The sequence below is a fragment of the Chrysochloris asiatica genome, unplaced genomic scaffold (genome assembly GCF_000296735.1).
Source record: "Chrysochloris asiatica unplaced genomic scaffold, ChrAsi1.0 scaffold00147, whole genome shotgun sequence".
Taxonomy (NCBI): Eukaryota; Metazoa; Chordata; class Mammalia; order Afrosoricida; family Chrysochloridae; genus Chrysochloris; species Chrysochloris asiatica.
The window spans coordinates 4,039,927-4,065,907 of NW_006408665.1; the positions used below are offsets into that span (position 1 = coordinate 4,039,927).

At 39.2% G+C, this 25,981-nt stretch overlaps 1 protein-coding gene across 1 annotated transcript in view; it reads left to right on the forward strand.

Moving 5' to 3' along the window:
- The window catches only part of SLC12A2 (solute carrier family 12 (sodium/potassium/chloride transporter), member 2), a 148,457-nt gene that overhangs the window by 18,207 nt on the left and 104,269 nt on the right, over window positions 1-25,981 (forward strand). The window contains exon 2 of the mRNA XM_006870688.1: window positions 23,117-23,236. Within this exon, the coding sequence (XP_006870750.1) occupies window positions 23,117-23,236 (120 nt within the window). The remainder of the gene's footprint in view (window positions 1-23,116; window positions 23,237-25,981) is intronic.

Genomic DNA, 25,981 nt, shown 5'->3' on the forward strand with positions numbered 1-25,981 from the left:
TCAACTACTCCGTCTTCCCTCAGTACTCTTGTTATAGCATGACTAAACAGCCCCCATTCAAACTAGGTAATAGCTAAGTCCTTTCAGCCATGTCTTACTCTGCTCCCCTCCCCACCTCACCCAGTGGGAAAATAATAAACTTCTTACAGAAAAACCCACGAAGGTCAAAATGACCTAAGGACACCTGAACAAACAGGATAAAAACTTAGCCCATCCATACAAACAAGATAAGAGTTTATTGGTGGGTTTACTCCCACTTACAAGATAAGGGTCTGCCGGAATTTTCCACCCAAGGTAACAAGACAAGTCTGTTTTAACCACTCTGTGTTTTTGTTTAAGACCCTGTTCCCCTCCTCACTTTGGGGTCAGAGTGATTTGGGCTTGAGCTGACACTCTGACCTCCGGCAATAAACTTTGCTCTTTTAAGATTTTCCAGTTGCGTTCTTTCTGACTCGCGCTGCTGCAACACTCTTACTCCTGTATTTAGTTTCTGTAATTATCTGCAACAACTCACAAACTCATACTTACAGTTAAATGGTTTATTATCGAAGTAACGGTGTACAACATGGGACTAGGATCAAATTCAAAGTAACAGAAACAACTCAGAATGCAGTTCTTCTCACCGTCGGCTTCTGGGCTGTATTGGGGACCCCACGGGGTCAGGTCCTGTTTTTGCTTGGGGGTCTTCCTGGGCAAGTATTTCTTCATCTCTTAGCCATGAATCAGCAAGCCTCACTGCAGTCATCTTGTACTGGGCTCCTGGTTCCTGCTATCATGTGTCACAACGGTTCTTGCTGCGGCTGCACCCTCAGCTCTTCCTGTCTTCTGCTTTACAGCTCCTCTCTCTCCCTTTCCCCCTGTCCCACTCCCCTTTAAGCTTAGGAGGATAGCAAAATTGACTACTACCAGTGTTATGGTTCCATACACAGTATTTGCTTGTTACCACCCTTTACTGCCTGCCCCTCTCCCCCCACAAAGGTATATGCACTTAATTACATAATAAGCAAGTAGGCTATAAGTACCTTATTTGCATAGTCCCACTCAGTCATTTGATGGGCTTTAGAAAACCTGTGGCTATATTAAGGAATTCACTGCACCACAGAAAGAAAAGACCAAAATATTTGTTAAAAGAGACTCTGAAACTTGCTTCTTGAACATAGAGAAGCTAAAGTGAATAGAAGAAATGAGGAAGTAAAAGAGCTGAACAGAAGATTTCAAACGGCGGCTTAAAAAGACAAAGTATGGTGAAATGTGCAAAGACCTGAAGTTAAATGAAAAGGGAAGAACATGTTTGGCATTTCTTAGGCTAAAAGAACTGAAGAAAAAAATTCAAGCCTTGAGTTATAATATTGAAGGATGCTATGGACAAATAATGGAATGATACAGGAAGCATCAAAAGACGATATAACTGGACTGCATGTTGAAGTGTGATGTAGGACAGGGCCTATACCCAAAGACCATAGGAGTTGTGGGATGTCAGAGAATACCAGGAAAAATGTTTACCTGTGTTTTACTGGGTATGCAGAGGCACTTAATTGGATCATAACACATCTGTGGTGGAGTAAATTATTTGATATGGCCCTTCTACCTAATAAGTGGGTTGTTGTTGTTAAGTGCTGTTGAGTCAGTTCTGACTCATAGCGACCCTGTGTAGGGTTTCCGAGGAACAGCTGGTGAGTTTGAACTGCCAGCCTTGTGGTTCGAACAGACCTTGTGGTTCAGTGCTTTATCCCACAGTGCCACACCAAGACTCTGGGGAAATGAGTGGGTGGGACCATGAAAATATAGTCTTTGGTAATGAGGGAATTGGTCAGTTTGGCCTTCTTGTCAGGTTTAAAAAGAGAAGAGCCAATGCGGAAGCATGAGGGAGGGATCTTAGTACTATCAAGAGAGAAGAACCAGGAGTGGAGTGCTTCCATTGGGCTACGAGAGCCCTGTGTCCTGAACATCCTCAGTCTAGGAGATAGAGCTATGACACCAGAGGAAGAGCAGAAGCATGGCAGAAGGTCTCCAATAGCAGAACCATAAGCATGAGACAGAATGTTGCATTTACTTGCCCATGGAATGACAAAACTGAATGCCTTCTGAGCGCTTGCTTCAGAGTAGGGTGCCTTCAGGCATTTAGTCACGGCAGTTAGGTTTGCCAACAAACTAAATGATAACTGAGACCCTTCCGACTATAGTGCACTTAAGGCACAGTAGAATGCCCTTTGGGCATTTATCAGCTCTGAAACAGCTTTGTAATGTGGTTATATAGCTGAGAATAGGTGCTCTTGACTGGGAGAACTGTATGCTAATCATTTCTGATCTTGGATTACAATTTACTAACTTTCCTAATAAATCCCATAGATGTAAGAATGGTTTGTGAGTTATGTGTGGCCATTGCAATGAACTATATCGAACCCTGCAGAGAAGTAAAAAGTACCTTGGGTGGAGATATGGTTGGTAAAGAAGATTAGGTTGTTAGTTCAAACCCACTAGCCACTCTTCAGAAACCCTATACAGGGTCACTGTGAGTCAGCAGTGCCTCGAGGCAGTTAACAACAACGTACGTATATGTTGTTGTTAGTAAGTGCCATTTTGTTGTTGTTGTTAAGTGCCTCGGTTCCGACCCATAGCGACCCTGTACAGGGTTTCCGAGGGTGTAAATCTTTACGGGAGTAGAAAGCCTCATCTTTCTCCCGCAGAGCAGCTGGTAGTTTCGAACCGCTGACCTTAAGGTTCGCAGCCCGAGAGTCGGTTTAAATTCACAGTAACCCTCTGTAGGATTTCCAAGAAATGACTGGTGAGTTTGAGTCACCTTTCAGTTAGCAGTTCATCGCTCATCCTACAGCATCATATTAGGACTGTATGTGGCACTCTAGGTTACGCACTGGACTGTTAACACAGTGTTAGCGGTTCAAACCCACCAGCCACTCAGCGACCCTTTCCAGGTTTCCCAGGAGTGGCTGGTGGGTTTGAACCACTGACCTTGTGGTTTGTAGTCCAGTACTTATGCTACAGCACCACACCAGGATACATATATATACACACACACATACATATATACATAGATGGAGCCCTAGTGTGGCTCTGTGGGCTAATGTCCTAGACTTCAAGGTTGGTTTGAACCACAAGGTCAGTGGGTCAGGCTCACCAGCTGCTTCTCAGAAACCCTATATATACAAGGTTTCTGTGAGTCGGAACTGACTCCATGGCACTTAACAACATGTATATACATATACAATATACACGTATATATACATATATGTATGAAGTCATGGTGTGGCTCTGTGGGTTAATGTACTGGACTGAAAAGTCTGAACCACAAGGTCGTTGGTTCCAAGCTCACCAGCCGCTCCTTGGAAACCCTGTACAGATCACTAGGGGTCGGAATTAACTCAAAGGCCCTTAACAGCAACAAATACATAGATGTATGTGAGACTGGCAGATTCCTCTATTGCACATTTTGGAATTTGGGGCCCAAACGAATTACATCTAAAATAACAGTACCTGTAACTGTCAGAGCAAGGGTGAAACTTGGAAAATGCTCTCTCCCAGTTGGTATTCATTCCAGTAACCTTTAGTTAAATAGTTCATAGGCTCCAATTATTCACATGATTTACATCTAAAACTACAGGACCTGTAACTGGTGAACTTGGAAAACACTGTCTCAAAGTTGGTATTCATTTCAGTACCCTTTAGTTTAATAGTGTACAGGCTCCTATTATTTAGGTGATTTATTCATTTTGTTGATGTTTTATTTTAAATACCCATGACGGTTTTTTTATTTTGTCCACTGAAAATAAAGATACACTCAGTTTATTTTGGCTTGGAACAAACTGTAGGATAAGTAGTGGACTGCAAGGTTGGTTTGAATTGCAAGGTGAGCAATTCAAACGCACAGCCACTCCCTCAGAAACCCTGTACAGGACTGCTCTGAATCAAAACTGACTTGACAGCACTTAACAGCAACACATTGCATAGTTACCACTACTTTAATATGATTAAACAGATTTTCTTCTAATTTTTCATCGAATTTCTTTCTCAAGTGAGGTGTCTATAAAATGCCTTTGTTGTTATTAGGTGCCATTGAGTTGATACCGACTCATAGCAACCCTGTGCACAACAGAACAAAACACTGCCCGGGCCTGGGCCAACCTCACAGTTGTTACTATGCCTGAGCCCATCGCTACTGTCACTGTGCCAGTCCATCTCATTGAGGGTCTTCTTTATTTCCGACACTCCACTTTACCAAATACGTGATATTCTTCTCCAGTCCCTCTTGACAGTATGTCCGAAGTATGAGAGAATTGATGCATTTGAGCTATGGTATTACAGGAGAATATTGAAAGTATCATGGACTGTGTTGGAAGAAATATAAAATGCTAGACCCTCAGTTTTTTGTTGAATCAATGAAAGTGAGCTCTTTCTATCTGAAAAAGAAAGATTTTCATTGTTACTTTGTTTTGAAAAGCTGGGACAGAATATCTTAGTATTGTATACAGTGTTTTACCACAGTGCTCTGCATTTGTTCTTCATATTGATATTTTGAATAGGGGAGTTGTCAGGTCTTATAAAACAAGACAGAGATTTGCCAAATGGCACAAAGTTTGGTGGTGCTGGATCTTCCTGAAACCTGGCCTTCTGCCTACTTATTTCCTGGACCATTGATTCCCAAACTTCCTCAAGTATTCCCCTAGGGAAAATTGGACTCTGCTTACCCCCAAAATATATGTAATTTTGGAAAGTTTTTCTGGAGAGCCACTTATTGAGAATTTAGGGTAGTGTCCTAGACTGTGTGCATAATTATGTTCAAGCTAATCTTTTGTTGTTGATGTTAACAAATTGTGTGGGATTTGAAGCGAGGCATAATTTACTCTATTTTTAATGCATGCCATGGCAACTCAGTCTTGGATGGTTGGTAAAGAACATGATGGGCAAGGTAAAGGACTGCGTTTTTTGGCTAGAATCAGCATTTCTGACTTGGTTCATTGTAAAGTCACATGTCACACCATCCACTTTTATCTGTGGCACTTGAGTTTTAATCTTTGCATTAATGTCACTGGATATTAATAGAGCATTGTTAACCAGAGTGGATTGGATTGCTGTAAAACAATACTTTGTTTTGAAAGAGTAGTCTGTATGGGGAGCATTACACTGAATACACCAATCACCGACAGCACGGCTAGGAAATGTTGGTAGCTGTGGGATGATATAATTGTCTAGTACTTGGGAAAAATAGATAGAGTATATTTAAAACCTGGCCCGTTTGGTTTCTAAATTTGCATATGTCTGTACACATTTGTAGTTGCTATATTGACTGTTTCATGATATTACTTTGGCACTTTTATTAATTTCAGTAATAAGCAGATACGTATTAAATTATGTGAGAAGTAATGATCTGCAAGTCTTTATTGATAATTTAGTTCAAATGTTTGTTTCTAGGATTTACATGGCATTTTTAGGTGAATGTTAGTTTTGAAGTGTAATTTTGCATTTAAATTAATATGTTCCTTATAAACGAAACAATTCTTGTATTGTTGTTAAATGCCATCGAGTCAGTTCCGACCCATAGCGACCCTGTATAGGGCTTCCGAGGAGCAGCTGGTTAGCTTGAACTGCTGGCCTTACAGTTCAAACAGCTTTGAAGTTTTAACGCATTAACCAACAAAAAATGAAATGAAAAGATAATGACATTTTTCTGTGAACTTTTTGAAGTCCATTTGTTAAGTGCCATCAAGTCAATTCCGACCCATAGTGACCCTGTATACGGTTTCCAAGGAGCAGCTGGTGAGCTTGAACCACCAACCTTGTAGTTCAAATGACTTTGTAGTCTGATGCATTAGCCCACAGCGGCACACCAGGACTAATAAAGATCCCCATCCTTTTGGATATCATTTGTTGTTGTTAAGTACCATGGAGTCAGTTCTGACTCATAGTGACCCTGCACAGGGTTTCCGAGGCTGTAAATCTTTACAGGAGCAGAAAGCCTCATCTTTCTCCCGCAGAACAGCTGATAGTTTTGAACTGCCGACCTTGAGGTTAGCAGCCCGATTTGTAACCACTACACATATAAAGCTGGATCCAGCATCTTTCTGCTTTTGCCATATCAGGCAATCATAGCGTTAACCCTAGCTTGTTGTTAAGTGCTTTTTTGTTAAGTGCCTTTGATTCGGTTATGACTCATATAATAACAATATATTCCTAAGGACTATGATTCTGGGAAAGGAGCTCTGGTAGCTTAATGGTTGAATTGTGCTGCTAATCTCACAGTCAGCAGTTCGAAACTACCAGCTGTTCCAAGGGAGAACGATGAGTCTTTCTGCTCCTATAAAGATTTACATCCTTGGAAACCCTATATAGGGTTACTATGAGTCAAAATCGATTCCACAGCACACAACCACCACCACCATCATTCTCGGAATTTTGGTGTTGCTCTGTATGATAAGTACTGAAGAACTAACTGCATGATTGGTGGTTCAAATCCATCAGCCACTCCTTGGAAACCCTATTCAGTATAGCTGTGAGCTGGAACTGACTTGAAGGCACACAAGAACATGATTCTAGTTTGGCTTGCTTTGAAACTTTATATAAGTGAAGTCGTGTAGTATATTTTTTCTGTTTATTATACATGTGGCATTCATTCATACTGTGCATTTGTAGGTCATTCTTTAATATTTATCTTCCATTATATCAGTATTTCACAATTTTACTTATTCTTTAGTTATGGGTACTTGAATTGTTTCTAGTTTTGGGCAACTTTAACATGATATGAATGTTTTTGTATAAGTGTCTTGGTTCACAAAACTATTTTATATCTCTAGTTCAATTTGTCTGTCACGGTCAAGGTTGTTTTTTTTTTTTTTACCAAAGTTACATACCAATTCATAGTCAAACCAACAATGTAGTCTTATCAAATCATCACATTTTCTCCATCTTCTTAAAAAGTATTGTTGTTGATAAGTGCTGTCAAGTCGGTTCCGACCCCTAGTGACCCTGCATGGGAGTGGCTGATTAACTTGAAACACCGACCTTGTGGTTCAAACCAACTTTGCACTCTAGCGCATTAACCCACATATGCCACACATCCATTTCACAGATATGGAAGCTGAGGTCCAAAGAGGTTAAATAACTTGCACAACTCCCAAAGAAAACAGATTTCACTTTATTTCAGGATATTATTTGTCGATCAGTTGTCCATAAAAGCTCAGTATTAATTCACCATATCTCGGATAAAAATGACCAGAAGCATCTGCCTTTGGAGATTTTCTATTTTAATGCATAGTGAAGGAGTGGAGATGGGGTATAAATGACAAGAAAACAAATAGTTATTATCAGAGTGTGATAAGTATGCTATGAGTCCTTCTGTGGCCCTTATAGTATCAGCACTAGACTGTTAACTACAAGGTTGATGGTTCAAACCCACCAGCTGCTCCTTGGAAACCCTATGCAGAGTTTCTGTGCATTAGGACGGACTCAACAGCCCTTTAAGAACAACAACATTGATGAGAAGAATTTGAGTAATCTGGAAAGGAGACTATATTTAAACTTAAGAAAGAGAAAGAAACTAACCCCCTTCAAAGTACATTTTATATATATATAGGGAACAACAAACAACAAGTTCCTCAGGAGAGAAAATAGTCTAAACCAGTATTTCAGAAAAAGAGCACAATTATTTAAAGCTAAGTATTATAGTTAGAAATCGTTCAGTTAAATTTTAACTTAAAGGACAAGAGTTTGAGGAGTGGTCGTTGTTAAAAGAAAGAACAAAGTGGTTTATGGTTGAAAAAAATCCAAGAACTTCACTTTAATCATGTCAGATCTTATTACTATATGAGAGAGTGTCAAAAAATTCTTGAAAAATTCCATCGTCTTTTCATTCCATTTTCCCGTAAACTTTTGAAGCCCTCTCCTATGTGGCAACAAAAGCACTGATAACAAATTTAAAGAACTCTTGGTGGATAATTTTAATTTTCAAACTTTCTTGAAAACACAGGGATGTGTCTTTAAAGGGGTCAAGAAGTTGCGACAGGAAAGCATACATAGAAGAAAGCCTCAGCATTGATTAGAAGGAGGTGCTAGCTAATGAGGTCTTTGTTTTGTTTTTTAATAGAAAACAATTTTTAGATAATATACAGATGGAATGATTGGACTAGCTTACCTGCCCCTTTCCCATGATTTGTTGTTTGTTGTGAAGTGCCGTTGAGTCTGTTCCGACCCATAGCAACCCTGTATAGGGTTTCCAAGGAGCAGTCGGTGAGCTTGAACCGCCAACCTTGCAGTTCAAACGGCTTTGCAGTCTGGACCATTAACCCACAGTGCCACACCAGCATAGTCCCTGAGTAAATCCACAGTGGTAAATAACCCAGATAATTCTGGTGTATAATTTCACACTAAAATATTTGACATGTCCCTCAAAGACTGTGTCTAGACACTGTAGAGCTCCCTCTGCTGTCATTTTTATAAGGACCATGTTAGAGGCCCTTGGCCTCTGTAGATTTGGAAGCAGAAGAGAAGAAGATAAAGCAAGGTTATGTACCAAATACATCTTGTTGACTTAGGGAATTTTCTGAGGTAGGAGATTTGCCTAACTACCCAAAATGTTGTTGTCAAGTGCCATCAAGTCGGTTCTCAGACACAGTGACCCTGTATAGGGTTTCTGAGGCTATATATCTTTACAGGAGCAAAAAGCCTCATCTTTCTCCTGCAGAACCACTGGTAATTTTGAACTGCTAACCTTAAGGTTAGCAGCCCAACTGTAACCACTACGCCCAAAATACATAACTAAAATAGTTTTTGTTGGCTTATATGGGGTTGCTATGAATATAGGAGACTATTATGGTAATGTGGGAGATTATTCTGGTGTAGCACTGTAGCATCAACACTGGGCTGTGAACCACAAGATCGGCAGTTCAGATTTACCAGCTACACCACAGAAACCCTATACAGGGTTGCTCGCTATGAGTTGGAATCGACTGGAAGGCACTAAACAACAAAGAGAGTATGTGCTCTACTACAGTAAATAGCTTCAAGTATTTGCCCAAGTTAATCTCTGAAAGGCTGTTTCCTCTTTGGTTAAGCAGGGATATACCTACCTACCTACCTCACAAGGATGGGAGAATTCAGAAAATGGGATTTGTAAGTATTTAGACGAGTATTTGACACACCGCAAGTTTTCAGTAAATGATAGTTCTTATTAAAGGAAATCAGACTGATTATGAAGGTCTCACGTACTAAGCCTTCATATAGTTTATTCTTTTTTGTTGTTGTTGTTCAGGGCCTTTGAATCGGTTCCTACTCATAGTGACCCTGTATAGGGTTTCCAAGGAGCAGCTGGTGAGTTTGAACCGCTGACCTTGTGGTTCAAATTGACCTTGTGGAGTGCTTATCCTACAACGCCATACCAGGTAATGGATAACTAGACTTAGTTCTTGTACCACCACTTGTCATCTGTTGTACTGTGGTGACTGCATGTAGCTGGTAGCTATGTCACTGGTATTTTAATTACTAGCAGGGTCACTCATGGTAAACAGGTTTCAGCAGAGCTTCCAGACTAAAACAGACTAGGAAGAAGGAGAGATGAACTACTTATGAATGTTTAACCCTGAAAACCTTATGAATAGCAGTCGAACATTGTCAGGTATAGTGCTAGAAGATGAAAATGTTATGAATAGCACCATAAAACTGTGTCATACAGTACCAGAAGATGAGCCCTCGGGTTGAAAGGCACTCAAAATATGACTGGGGAAGGGATGCCTTCGTAAAGTAGAATTGACCCTATTGAACAAAACTTTTAGAACCTTCGTTTGTTGATGGGGTAGAACTCAGAATGAGAAGAAATAGCTGCAAACATTCATTAATAGTAATCAGAATATGGAATCTACTAAGTATGAATCCAAGAAACTTGTACATTGTCAGAAATGGAATGGAATGCATAAAGGTCCATGTCCTAGGCACTAGTGAGCTGAAATGGACTGGTAGTGGCTATTTTGAATCTGACAGTCACATGGTTTACTATACTAGGAATGACAAATTCAAGAATGCTATCACACTGGTAGCGTAGTGGTTACGAATCGGGCTGCCAACCTTAAGGTCAGCAGTTCGAAACTACCAGCCGCTCCGCGGGAGAAAGATGAGGCTTTCTACTCCCGTAAGGATTTACACCCTCGGAAACCCTGTACAGGGTCGCTATGGGTCGGAACCGACTCGACGGCACTTAACAACAACAACAACATCACATACATGATCAAAAAAAAGTTCAGGATCTAAAAGTACAGTGTTGTCATTGATAAGATAATTATCCATACCTCCCACAAGGAAGACCAGTTAGAACTATTACTCAAATTTACTCACCAACTACTACATCCAGTAGTGATGAAACTGAAGAATTCTACCAACTTATCAGATGTACTGATAATTACTGGAGATTGGAATGCAAACTCTAGAAACAGGAAGGATCAGTAATTGGAAATATGGCCTTGGAGGTAGAATTGATGGAGATCATGTGACAGAATTTTGCAAGACCAACGACTTAATTCATTGCAAATACCTTTATAAATTCACAGAAATCAATTTGACTACATCTGTGGGAAGAGACTAAGGAGAAACTTAATATCATCAGCCAAAACAATGCTAGGGGCAGACAGTGGAACAGAGTGTCAGTTGATCATTTGAAAGCTCAGATTGAAGCTGGAGAAAATTAAAACAAATTCACAAATGCCAAAATATGATCTTGGCCACATTCCACGTGGATTTTAGAGGTCAACTCAAGAACAGATTTGATGCATTAAACACTGATGACCAAAGACCAGAAGAGTTGTGAGATGATATCAAGAACAAAATGCATGAAGAAAACACGAGGTCATTGAAACGACAGGAAAGTAAGAAAAGACCAAAATGAATGTTAAAAGATACTCTGAAATTGGCTCTTGAGCACAGAGAAGCTAAAACAAATGGAAGAAATGAAGAAGTAAAAGAGCTGAACAGAGCATTTCAAAAACATAAGTCAAGAATTAAAATGAAATGTATAAAGACCTGGAGCTTGAAAATCAAAAGAGAGGAACATGATCAGCATTTCTCAAGCTGAAAGAACTGAAGAAGAAAATTCAAGCCTGGACTGGCAATGTTGAAAGGACTTTATGGGGAAAAATATCAAATGCTGCAGAAGGCACCAAAACAAGATGGAAGGAATGCAGAGAGTCACTGTACTGAAAAGAAATGGTAAATATTCAGCCATATCAAGAGGTAGCATATGATCAAGAACCAATGATAGTGAAAGAAGTCCAAGCTGCACTGCACTGGCCCAAAACAGGGTTCCAGGAATTGATGGACTACAAATTGAAATCTTCCAACAAACGGATGCAACATTAAAAGCAATCATTCATTTATGCTAAGAAATTCGGAAGACAGCTACCTGTCCAACTGATTGGAACTGATCCATATTTGTTTTCATTCCAAAGAGAGGTGATCCAACAGAATGTGGAAATCATCGAACAATATCATTAATATCACCCGCAAGGAAAATTTTGCTGAAGATAATTTAAAAGTGGTTGAAACAATACATTGACAAGTCACTACCAGAAATTTAAGCCAGAATTTGAAGAGGATATGGAATGAGGGATATATCATTGTTGATGCTAGATGAATCTTGCCTGAAACCAGAGAATATCAGAAAGATGCTTATCCTTTATTGACTATTCATAGGCTTTCAACTGTGTGGATCATGGCAAACTATGGATAACATGGCAAAAAATGGATATTCCTGAACACTTCCTTGTGTTCATAAGAAACCTATACATAGACAAAGATGCAGTCGTTAGAACAGAACAATGGAACACTGAATGGTTTAATTTCAGGGACAGTGTGTGCCAGAGTTGTGTTCTTCCACCCACTATAGTTACTGAACCTGAATGCTTTGCAAATAATCTGAGAAGCTTAATTATATGCAGAACGAGGCTTCAGGATTGGAGGAAGACTGATTAACAACCTGAAATATGCAGATGATATAATTTTGTTTGCTGAACATGAAGAAGACTTTTGATACAGACCGCAGGTATTGGAGTGCTGAGGACCAGTGTCATGGACGAAAATTCCAGCACGTGGCTGCGCTCCGAACTGCTGGCCAGAGACCCTGTGGGCCAAAGGAAGTAACCTCCGGACGTCCCGGGTCATTGGCTTTTATGAACTCACTCTGGGGCCAGCTCTGTATAATTCTCTTTAGTTCTCTTAATTCACTCTATGCTTCGAACCCCTGTAACTGTAGCCTCTGAGAAAATGGTTTCTTAATGTGCCCCTCTTAATGTATCCACTGTGTTGGCAGTGCTTAAGGTTCTAAGAACAAATCTCTCTGAGGAACAGACTCTGGCCACTGAGCTAGTATGTCCAAACTGTTCTTTATCAAATTATTCAGTTATGTTTGATTTTAACTTAATACATGAACCCTTGATACGCATGGACAAATATTAAAACAAAAAACTGCTCCTAAAGCCGAGGCTGTAGAAAGTTCCAAAAACAAGTTTGCTGGAGCCAGGCTGCCCAAGGAATTAACTCAAAGTAGATTGGTGACTTCCAGGTTTTTGTTTAAAGAACAAAAGGACTGCTGTCTTAAATCACTTCCAGGTGCAGCCCATTCACCTAGGCGCCTCCCTTCCTCCTGCAGACCTGGCCCTAGCAGCTGACACAGCGGGAAATCCTTTCAATCCTTTTCACCTTCCTCTATTCGAGATTAGGTGCTATAGGTATGTTAATTAGCCTGGAGAAACCCAGTTGCTGCCCTGGGATTCGAACCTGATGAGTACCATGTAATAATTTGCTTGAATTTCTGGAAAATTAAGGATGTTAGATTATCAAGACAAATTTGTGATATATGTCTTAGAATTTGTACCTGTAAATCCTTGTGTCCTGTGTTGAGCGGTTAATCACATTTTACTTCTGTATCCCATCTTAATAAACCCCGCCTTCCTTTGTGTAAGGCTCCTCCCCAGAATAAAAACTGGGGCGAAGACTGAAGCCCGCATGCGTTATGGCTTGCAGCTCAGGCAGGCATTGCAGTTGGCAAGGTGTGCAAACGGCATGCATAGCCACAGTGTTTACCATGCAGGATCTGTCTGACGCCAGTTATGCATCCACTCTAGTTCCGGGGTGTCTATGTGTCTCTCTCTTTGTGTTTTTGTGCATATTCTTTATCTGTCGCTGTCGCCGCCAGATCTCCCAACTTTGTGAACCAAACTCCCCTGTCTAGGCCGGTTCTTGACAGATTTTCAAGTACTGCTGAAGACCAAAGACTACAATGTTCATAATACTTGTACATCAATGTAAAGAAAGCAGAAATCCTGGAAAGACCATGTGGAGACCATGTCTGACTTGAGGAGGGGGAAGAGAATCAAACTCAAAATCAGCCCAAGGCCATTATCTATGAAAGATATCAGACATGCTTCCACCCTACAACCGTCTTTACCCTATTCTGACACCAAACATTCCTCCTACAGCACTCACTGCTTCACATCTGGGTTCAATAATCCATTGCAATGGCCAAACTCATAACAATACTCATGATTATGTGGTTTATTAGGGAACTGAAGAGGGTACAATTCAGGATCAAGACTAACTCAGGATGCAGCAGTACTCCAGTCTGGAGTGCCTGTTGTCTTGCATACTGCAGGTACACCTCACTTTTGTCTTCAGCATCTCAGCCATGTGGTCCCTTGGCTTCTATCTGTAAGCACTCAGCCTTGATTTAATCCATGAGTTTAGAGCCTGAAGCTGTTCTTTCTCCCCATTCCGTCACCTGTTTGTTACTTTTTCTCATTCTTCACTCATGTTCTTGATGGTCCTGGGAGCTTCCCTGTCTGCTTCTGAGATGGCTCCTTTTAAGTCTAGCTGGAGGGCAAAATTAATCAGTCCCAGCCTTAGACTCCTGTATACTTTATTTGCATGGTCCCACCTTCTTTCTTCTTGGATCAACTATCCACACTCACAGAAGCAGCAGTCAAGAAATCAAACGACGAATTGCATTAGGAAAATCTACTGCACAAGACCTTTTTAAAGTATTGAAAAGCAAAGATGTTAGCTTGAGGACTAAGGTGAGCCTGACCCAAGCCATGATATATTCAATAACCTCATATGCATGGGAAAGTTGGACAGTAAATAAGGAAGACTTTAGAAGAATTGATGCTTTTGAGTTATGGTGTTGGAAGAGAATATTGAAAGTGCCAAGGGTGCCCATAGAACCAACAGATCTATGTTGGAAGAAGTGCAGCCAGAGTTTTCCTTGGAGGCCAAGATGGCCAAACTCTGTCTCTCATACTTCGAACATATTGTCAGGAGGGACCAGTCGCTGGAGAAGGATATTATGTTTGGTAAGGTGGACGGTCAGAGAAAAAGAGGAAGACCCCCAGTGAGATGGATTGGCCAGGTGGCAGCATTAGTGGGCTTAAGCATGGCAACAAGAGTGAGGTTGGCACAGGATCAGGCAGTGTTTCATTCTGCTGTGTGTAAGGTCGCGATGAGTAGGCACCAACTTGATGGCACCTAACAACAGCAATAAACCCAATCACTTGATGGGAATTAAGAAGACTGGATAGAAAAGCCATTTCAAATATATTCAAAGCACCACAATCCTCAACAACTGTACCAATAGAATCATGATAAATGGAGAATAGATTGAAGTTGTCAACTACTTCATTTTCTTAGGATCCACAGTCAACTCTCATGGAAACAGCAGTCAAGGAATCAAGTGATGCATTAAGCAAATCTGCACAAGACCTCTTTATTGTTTTGAAGAGCAAAGATGTCAGTTTGAGGACTAAGGTGCACCTCACCCAAGCCATGGTATTTTCAGTTTTCTCTTATACATGTGAAAGTTGGACAAGGAATAAGGAATTCCTTGTAGAAGAAATAATGTACTTGAAATATGGTGTTGCAGAAGATTATTAAAAGTACATGGACTGCCAGAAGAAAAAACAAATGTCTTAGAAGAAGTACAGCCAGAATGCTCATTAGAAGCCAAGATGGCGAGCTTTCGTGTCTCATACTTTGAACAGGTTATCAGGAGGGATGAATCCCTGGAGAAAGACATACATCATGCTTATTAAAATGGAGGGTCAGCGAAAAAGAGAAAGACCCCAGTGTGATGTACTGACTTGGTAGCAAAAGCAGTGTACTCTCAAATAAACAATTTTAGGATGGTACAGGATTGGTCAGTCTTTTGTTTTGTTGTGTATATGGTTGCTTTGAGTCAGAACCAACTTGACAGCTCCTAATTACTATTAAGTTTATGTATTGCTGGTTATCTGTGATTTTTTTTGTTTTCATATGAAACTTATAAATGTTTCATGAGAGTAGAAAAAGAGACTATTTCTAGAAATCTTGCAATATTACTCGACATAAAACAGCTGGTATCTATCACTAATATGGCTTAGATTGGATTCTATTACAGGATTCTTCCCACCATCCAAATATGCAAAGTCAAATAATTTCGCAATTTACTAACCTGTTCTTATCCAGAATTGTACTCTTTAATAGCAAGGAGGCAGGGGATGCTGGTGGGGGGAATAAGCCCTTTCGGTGTTTTACTTCTCAAGTGTTTGTGTAGTTACAGAAAATAGTAAGGGGATTTCTCAGAAACAGATGGAAATAAAGTATATTTAGGAAGACAGTTTATCACACTGTTAAGTAGGCTTTTCTGCCTTGCTTTTAACATTTAGTGCAGAGGTTATAATTTAGTTTAGACTCTAAAATTTAACTCCTCTTAGAGATAATTGTTTTGGTGTTTGTGATCTTGCTTAGTGTCAGGCTTGTATTTTCCCATACTTACACCCCCATTCTTTCTCTGTTAATTTTTTGGGGGAGGGTCACTTCAGATTGTTTGGTAAAGTGTAATGTGATTTACTATGGACAAGTGGGGTCCAAATTTTATTACATAGATCAAAAATTTGGGAAACTTTTAAAGTATAGGTCTTTTGTCTTCATTTGTCTGAATAAGTAACTGCCATAAATGGGAGACAGTAAGAAAGCAATGAACAGTAGCAGATAGATGCTTGCCAGTACACATAACTTTGTCTTATTGAAAAACTAAAACTATAAGAATTTTTCACTGAAAAATCTTTATTAACCAAATCACTGTATTATAAGTAGTATTTCCCTTTTGATTAAGCAGTATGACTTTTGATATGTAAATAACCATTTAAATAAATAAGTCAGAAGATAATTTTAGGAAAATTGAAAAATACTGAAAAAAAGTTTACATTTCTAACATATAAACATCTACAGAAAAATAATAGTTTAAATCCTAAAGTATTATATAGGATTTTAATGTTTAAGACTATAATTTTGGTTAGAATCAAACTGACGGCAACTAACAGACAACATGTATGGGGGCTTCAAAAGTTGTGTGAAATGTAATGAAGACAATGGAATCTTTCCATGAACTTTTTGAAGGCCTTGTCGTATTTCTGGTCAAATTTGCTTTTTTGACAGGTAAGTGTTCCCTGAAGCCTTCAGGAAATTAAAACTAGAGCTAGAAAAGGAAAAATATATATCCTACTTTTTTTTTTGTTTAGAGAAAGGTCACATTGAAGGTTTCTTTTTGTTCTCTGGTAAGAATTAAAAGTACATTTACATTATAGATCTGAAGCCGACAGGGAAGGCCTAGTCTGGAATGTGAGTATCCTTTGATTTAGTCACATATGAACCAAAACCGCATCCACTGCTATCCAATCTATTCCAACTCATAATAACACTCTATAGCATTTTCCAAGGCTGTAAGTCTTTATGGGAATGGAAAGTCTCATCTTTCTCCCAAGAAGTGGCTGGTGGGTTTGATCTGCTGACCTATTTAAGTATGCAAGGGAATGAAGAGATTATCCATAATATAACAGTTCTCTTTTGCACCTTAGTCTCTAGGAACACCAGCGTGTTCAAAGTCCACCAAGACAGTGTTCTACATCCTACTTCTATGAGTAGTGACTGCGGTCTTAAAAGCTCATGAATAGCTAGTTTAGGTGCAATGATGGTTTCTCCCCATCCAAAGTGAAGAAAACTGAAGATGTATGGGAACAACCAGAAGATCTAGATGGTGTCTGACTGCCACTACCAACTGCTTTGTAAGGGAGGGATCACATTAGAAGGTGCTGGGTAAAGTGGGGAAAAAGTGTGGAACAAAATTCAAAATCATGAAAAAGACAGGGCTTACTGGTCAGATGGAAACTGGTAGGACCTTCAAAACTGTGACTAGTCGTCATCCTTCAGATCTGGAACTGAACTTACCCCGTGACTCAATTTTCAACCACAGTAGACAGGTCTACAAGAGGAACAATAAACACTCCTTAAATCAACCATTTGAAAGCAAAAGGGCAGCAAAGTTCAGAAAGATTAGCAAAAAAGGAGAAATGGAAACACAGGGATAAAGTGGGCCAAGTAATGTATTGAGAGTTGCAGTCAACCGCAGAACAAAATATGTAGGGATTGTTAATGGAAAACTGATCTGCTCTGTAACCGTGAATCCAATTCACAATAAAATACAAAAAATATAATTAAAAATTTTCTTTTATTCCCTTGTAAAGAAATTATGACCAAGGAGACCAAGAGTTCTCTCCTAGAATGTTCTGTATTATCAGAACATAATCAACAACCAGTGTTTCCTCTTACAAGTTTCTCTTTTCATTGTTTCCATGGCTTTACCCCCATTAGTTCTTTATCCCTGGCCTCTCTCCTAAGTTGTAGTTAATGAATATTTTAACAGTTTGAAAGAACTCTGTAATGGTCTCAGGACTCCTCATATTCAGTATGTCTAACTGAATTAGTCATTTCTTTTTAAAACTGACATAATTTATTAGTATTTATTTCTTTTATTAAGAAATTCTTCTAGTAACTGTGAGTCTTCCATTCTTAAGTATCTTCTCTCTTGTCCACTCTACTCTCTTCTCCACCTTCTATCCCTGCTTGATAGATTAGAGTCACAATACTGCTTCTTGAGTCCTGGTGTAGCACTGTGGGTTAATGCGCCAGACTGCAAAGCCGTTTGAACTGCAAGGTTAGCGGTTCAAGCTCACCATCTGCTCCTCAGAAATCCTATACAGGGTCTCTGTGGTTCGGAACCGACTCGACGGCACTTAACAACAACAACTGCTTTTTGCAAGATTTTCCCCCAGATGTATTTGAACTATAATGTAGTATTCATAGTCATTTATTATATTTTTATTTACTGCTTTTTAAATTACTGGTGTGGAAAACACAATAAAGACACAGATCCATTATTCAGTGAAAATAATGGTAGATTGAAAATTTATGTACCTTTGTATCAGTATATAGTTCATAATTTTGGAACTGACTCCACGGTATTTAACAACAACAATTTTACATTTAAATTTTCCTTGATTATAAAGTTTTTATGCAATTTTTGAAAAAATGCTATACTTGATAATTTCCTTATTTCCCTGAAACTAATCTACATGTATTTAAAAAGATAAAATGTTGATTCTACATTGGCTTCTTGGTGTTGCAGAAAATTAATACTCTAAAGTTATAAATGTAATCTTATTATCTAAATCTGTTGCTGAGCTGCAAATAATTCTGGTAACACGTTCTTGATTTTGGCATTTAAATTATATTTTGGAGATTAGTAATTAAAACTTTTTTTTTAAGAAGCCTTACCAGAAGATAATGAAAGATAAACTTTTCTTTCTCTGTGGACTCTTCTTTATTTTAAAGTGCTACTTGACACTTGGAAGACTTTAGTTTTCTGAACATAGTTGTAAAGGTTGTTGTTGTTATGCAGACCTTGCGGTTCAAACAGCTTAGCAGTCTGGCGCATTAACCCACAGCGCCACACCAGGACTAGAAGCTTGAAAAATAAATGTTGCTAGAACTTCAGCTTTGAGGTGGAATTCTGATAAAACACCCACAGCAAATGTTTTAGAATGCCTGCATATTTTTGCATTTCTAAAAACACACCCACTCCATCAACCTTTCAAACAATAGCCTATTAGGAATACACATCTTGGTTGTTGTTAAGTGCCAAAGAACCGGTTCTGACTCATAGTGGTTCTGGTCTTGCACCATCCACAAGTTGTTTCTATGTTTAAGCATGATGTCCTTCTCTAGGGACTGTATCGTCCTGATAGCTTGTTGAAAGTATGTGAGACGAAGTGTCATCAGCCTCACTTTTAAGGAGCATTCTGGTTGTACTGCTTAAAAGACAGATTAGTTCATTCTTATGGCAGTCCATGGTACCTACGTCAGTATTCTTTGCCAGTACCTTGATTAAAAATTAACAGTTCTTTTGTAGTCTTCTTTATTCCTTGCCCTGTTTTCACATGCAAATGTTATTGTGTACCTTTGATTGGTTCTAGTTCATAGTGATCCTGTATAGGGTTTCCAAGGCTGACTTGATATGGTACTTAACAGTAATAACAAAATCTTTAAGGAAACAGAAGGTCTCATCTTTCTCTTACAGAGTGACTGAATTGCTGACCCTGTGGTTAGCAGCCCAAGTCATAGTCATGTAACCCACTATACCACCAGTGGGTAATTGAAAACACCATGGCTTGGGTCAGGTGCACCTTAGTCTTCAATGTGTCATCTGTAGTTTTCTTTCAATAGATAATAGAAAAAAGGTTTCTTAAGTGTATATTAAAGAGATTGTAATTTTGTGCAATAATTGCAGGTTATATATTTTAAAGTCCTCTTTCATTAAATTAACTGAAACCATGAACTGTCCTAGAGTGAAGACTATGAAGTTTCCACTGTTGATTGAATTAACAGGCAAACATCTTTGTTCTGGCTTCACTTGAGGAATTGAGCAATTTGAATTACCAGTCCCAATTCTGAGTTTTTTTTTTTTTTTTTTTTTTTTTTTTTTACTATTTGAGATTGTCCTTCACTCTCTACTACCCAGAACACATCCAATAGTAGAAGTAAAGCTGGGAGTGAGTTGCTTTTGTAATTGAGCAATATAGGCCTTTGATCAGAATTTCATTATTATTATTTTTACTATTGGAACTCTGGTAGCATAGTGGTTACGAATCAGGCTGCTAACCTCAAGGCCGGCAGTTCCACTGGAGAAAAATCAGGCGTTCTGCTCCTGTAAAGATTTACAGCCTTGAAAACCCTGTGCAGGGTCACTATGAGTAGGAACCGACTCCACCGTACTTAACAACAACAACATACATATTTCTAACAAGTGTAATGGTTCCTGGTTTCCCTGTTCATTCCAGATGCTAAGCAAAAGAGGGACCACTCTAGGTGGGCGCATTCACTGAAATGAGCAGGGATTGTCTGCAGTGTGATATATTGGAAGAAATGAGAAAAATTACCAGAAGTAGTCACTTAAAAAAGTATAGCATGACCTAGCAATCCCACTCTTAAATACACAAAAGGAAAACATGTCCACACAGAACCTTGTATGTAACAGTATTTATAAAACTTTAATGCCTAACAATAGATAAATTGATGTCCATCGATAGATAAATAAAAATGATATTTGCCTACAAAATAGGATATTATTTAACAATAAAAAAAATTGATCCCCAGTGTGACGCTTCATGCTAAGGACTGGACTACTAACCAAACAGTACTCAGTTTAAACCCACCAACTACTGTTGGAAACCTACCTGGTCATTGCTATGAGTCAGAACTAACTCTACGGGCACACAGCAATATAAAGAATGCAGTACTGATACATTCTCAAACATGGATGAACCTTAAAAGCATTATGCTTATTGAAAGAAGGTACACACAAAAGGCCACATATGAAGATCCCATTTATAGGTAATATGCAGAATAGGCAAATCAATAGAAACAATCCATTTGTGATTGCCAGTGGCTAGGGGAATGGGGAGTTATTTAACAGGCATTTGGCTGCTTTTCCAGATGATGAAAATGTTATAAAATTGATGGGATGATTGTGAATATTTCTAAAACATCATTGTTATACACTTTCAATGAGTGAATTGATATGCATATGAACTGTTTTTAAAGATTTGTTGTAGAGTCAGTTTTGACTCATAATGACCCTGTACAGGGTTTTTCTAGGCTTTAAGACTTTTGAGGGAACAGAAAGCCTCATCTTTCTTCTGGGAGTGGCTAATGGGCTCGAACTGCCAACCTTGTGGTTCGCAGTCCGGTGCTTATCTTGTGGAGTCACTGTGCTCCCCAGTTTTCTTTGGTAGCGAAGTGGGAGAAAGATGAGGCTTTCTGCTCCTGTGAAGATTTACAGCCTTGAAAACCCTATCCAGGTTTGCCATGAGTCAGAACTGACTCGGGTGGTGCACAACCAGCACCATAGTCTCTTTATATGAAAAGAAAATTATGTATTCAGAATTCACAGATGGGTATAAGCCACTGAAAACGATTCTGAAGTATTGTAGTAAATCTAGACCCTAGTTGATAGGATTCTAAAAACCAAGCCCACGACTGTCAAGTTGATTCTGGGCATATTGCCAAGCTGCTCTACCATGGCACCACTGGGTAGATTTGAACTGCATCCCCTTCAGTTAATTAAAAATCAAACAAACCTGTTGCTACTGAGTTGATTAAGGAGCCCTGGTGGCATAGTGATTAAGCGTCGGACTACCAACCTCAAGGTCAGCAGTTTGAATCCAGCAGCTCCTCTGCAGGGGAAAGATGAGCTTTTTGTTTCCATAAAGATTTACAACCTCAGAAACTATACAAGGTCGTTATGAATAGGCACCGATTTGATGGTACACAACAACAACATCATTGAGATGATTGTAACACATTTTTTACATAGTATAAGTGCTTCACTAGATTTTCTTCTGCTGTGCAATTTGACATGTTTGAACTGCTAACTTTTAGGTTAGAAGTCAAGCACTAATAGTTTGCATTACTAAAAGACCTGTTTGTTTACAGGATTAAATAACGATTGATTTATTGGGCAATTATTACATTTAAGGAAAGACTGAAATATAGCTTTATAATACAGTTTCATAATTACTTTTTTCCTTATTTTTGTTTTCTCTCACCACAACTAGTGTTTCCCTTTAGGTTTTTAAGTTCTAGTTGTTGCTGAACCACTGTTGTACTTGGGCCATTGTAATTTAATTGCCTTTATAATCAGAAAATTGGTAAAGTGTACTTACTAATGAGCAAACTTTTCTTTCTTTCAGGCCTGCCAAATATCAATCTTAACCCTAAGTGGAATCTAAAAACAGGTTTCTTATACATTTAGATGCCTCTTGACTCACTTTAGATTTCTGCCAGTGGATCAAACCAGAAATGAACTGAACCAGTTAATGATAAGGCTCATTCTCAGAAAAATTTCTTAGGAAAAATTAAGGGCACTGGTGATTAAGAAGTCCCGGTGATCCAGTAGGTTGAGTATGAAGCTGCTAACTAAAAGGTCCACCCACCAGCTATGCCTCAAAAACCCTCTGAAGTAGTTCTCTGTCCTGTAGTTCTCTGTCCATGACCTCAAGGCAGGGAGTTTGGCTTTGACTACATAAGTGGAGATATAGTGCAAGTAGAGGGAGGAGTTACAGAAGAATCATGGGACTCATGGAAATCAGCTATCATGGATTTAAAGGGGGAAACTGGTCATGAGTGAGGATGTGAAATTTTAAGTGGTGAACCTTGAAATTTCAGATAATGGGAAAGGTGGCAACTGGGCAATGTGTAGTTGTGGCTGAAAAGCAAGCAAAATCTCGAAGGTGGTCTAAAATACCGACTAGCCAGTCTCTACTGTTGTTAGTACTGTTGAGTTCATTTTGACTCACTCACCTGAGGAGCAATTGATGGATTTGAACCTCTGACCTTGTGGTTAGCAGTCCAGTAACTACAGCACCGCACCAGGACTAGGAAACGATACTCATTGTGTTCTTAAAGACAGTACCAATTTTAGTTAATATTTGGAACTATTAAAATAGGTTTATTGTCATGGTGACCTTTTTTTTTTTAATTGCAGTAACAGAATTTTTCTACTTTATTACTTTATATTTGGCTGAGGTAAAAATTTCAGCAAACCTCTATTCTTAAACATTTGTCTATATTGTGTTATCCTAAATATGGTTAAGTGCCTGCTTGTTTTTATTCATGTTTGTTATGCTTGTTTTAATCAGGTGGTTTTCATTTAAATTTCAAAGCATTCTTATGCATCATTTTCATTTTCTTGTATAACCAGGAACCTTTTGAGGATGGCTTTGCAAATGGAGAGGAAAGTACTCCAACTAGAGATGCTGTGGTCACATATGCAGCTGAAAGTAAAGGAGTTGTGAAGTTTGGCTGGATAAAAGGTGTATTAGTAAGTATACTTAAACTTAAATTTTGCAGTCTAGCATTTTTACTTATCATAAAATCTTCCTACTGTTCTCATTAGGTCTCAAAAGAACTTTATTGTTTTGAAATGTCTTCTCCGAGTACTATGGAAGACCAAGTTAATAACTTGCACTTCTTTTCTTTTGGGTGTAAAATTCAATTTAACCAATTTGTGGTGCTGTGGGTTAATGCGCCAGACTGCAAAGCCATTTGAACTGCAGGGTTGGTGGTTCAAGCTCAACAGTCACTCCTCGGAAACCCTGTATAGGGTTGCTATGGGTCGGATCTGACTCGACGGCACTTAACAACAACAATTATATTTTAGAGTTCTGCTATGAGTTAATGAGCTGGACTGCAAAGTTGCTTTGAACTGCAAGGTCAGAGGTTCAAACTCACCAGCTGTACCTTGGAATCCCTATACAGAGTCGCTATGGGTCAAAATCGACTTGACAGCACTTAACAACAATTACGTTTGGAATCCTGGTGTGGGTGGCACTATGGGTTAATGCGCTAGACTGCAAAGTTGGTTTGAACCACAAGGTCAATAGTTCAAGCTCACCAGCTGCTCCTTGGAAACCCTACATAGGGTTGCTATGGGTTGGAACCAACTCGACAACAGTTAACAACACCAACAATAATTATATTTTATTATTTACCTATTTATCAAATTTTTGTTGTTATTGTTAGGTACCATTGAGTCAGTACCAACTCATGGTGACCCTGTGCAAAACAGAGCGAAATACTGCCTACAGTCCTGTGCCAACCTCACAGTTGTTGCTACCCTTGAGTCCATTGCTGCTGACACTGTGCCAGTCCATCTCGTTGGTGGGAGGGGTCTTCCTCTTTTTCTCTGATCCTCCACTTTACCAAGCATGATGTCCTTATCCAGGGATTGCTCCTTCCTGATAGTATGTCTGAGATATGAGAGACAAAGTCTGGCTATCCTGGCTTCCAAGGAGCACTCTAGCTATAATTCCTCCAACACCTACTTGTTTGTTCTTTTGGCGGTCAATGGCGCTTTCAATATCCTCCTCCAACACCATAACTCAAATGCATCAATTCTTCTGTGGTCTTCCTTATTCACTGTCCAACTTTCGCATGCATATGAGGTTATTGAAAATACCATGGCTTGGGTCAGGCACACCTTAGTGCTTAAGCTGACATGTTTCCTCTTCAACACATTAAAGGGATCTTGTGCAGCAGATTTGCCTAATGCAGTAAAGTAAATCATTTGATTTCTGATCTGAGTGAAATGAAGTCTTTGACAACTTCAATCTTACCTCCATTTATATGGAGGTTATTTATTGGTACAGTGATTAGGATTTTTGTTTTCTTTACACTGATGTGCAACCCATATTGAAGGGTGTGGTCTTTGATCTTCATTAATAAATACTTTAAGTCCTCTTTGCTTTAAGCAAGCAAGGCTGTATCATCTTCATATCATGGGTTGTTGATGAGGGTTCCTCCAATTATGATGCCACGTTCTTCTTCATATAATCCAGGTTCACAGATTGTGTGCTCAGTATACAGATTGAATAACTATGGTGAAAGAATACAACCCTGGCACACTTCTTTCCTTAAACCATTCAGTGTTCCACTTGTTCTATTCAAACAACTATCTCTTGGTCTATGTACAGGTTCCTCATGAGCACAATTAAGTGTTCCAGAATACTCATTTTCTGCAGTGTTGTCCATAACTTGTCATCCACATAGTCAAAAGCCTTTGCATAGTCACTATGTTGTTGTTGTTAATGTGCCATGGAGTCAGTTCTGACTCTTAGCAACCCTGTACAGGGTTTCCGAGGCTGTAAATCTTTACGGGAGCAGAACGCCTCATCTTTCTCCCGCAGAACAGCTGGTAGTTTTGAACTGCTGACCTTTTTGGTTCACAGCACGATGCCTAACCACTATGCTACCAGAGCTCCTTGTGGTGGTGGTAGTTATGTGCCGTGGAGTCGGAACCGACTCATAGCGACCCTGTACAGGGTTTCCGAGGGTGTAAATCTTTACGGGAGTAGAAAGCCTCATCTTTCTCCCGTGGAACAGCTGGTAGTTTTGAACCGCTGTCCCTAAGGTTCACAACCCGATTCATAACCACTACGCTACCAGAGCTCCTTAGAGCTCCTTAGAGCGCGGGTAAAATCTTTATAGTATGCTTTGCTTTCAGTCAACATCCATCTGATGTCAGCAGTAATATCCCTTGTTACACATCCTCTTCCGAATCTGGCTTGACCCTCTGGTAATTCTCTGTTAATGTACTGTTGCAGCCATTCTTTATTTACGTTTTGCAAAATTTTCCTTACATGCGATATTAATATTATCCTATGATTTCCACAGTCTATTGGGTCATCTCTCTTTTAATGGGCACAAATATGGATCTCTTCCAATCAGTTGGTCAGAAAACTGTCTTCTGAATTTCTTGGCATAGATGAGTGAGTGATTCCACTACTACATCAATTCATTGAAGTGTTTTCATATGTATCCCATCAGTTCTCGGAGCCTTGTTCTTTGCCAGTGCTTTCAGTGCACCTTGGGCTTCTTCCTTCAGTATTATTGTCTCTTGATCATATACTACCTCTTGAAATGGGTAAACATTGGCCATTTCTTTTTAGTACAGTGACTGTATTCCTTCCATTTTCTTTTGATACTTTCTTCATCATTCAATATTTTGCCCATAGAATCCTTCAATATGGCAAGTTGAGGCTTGAATTTTTTCTTTAATTTCCTCTGC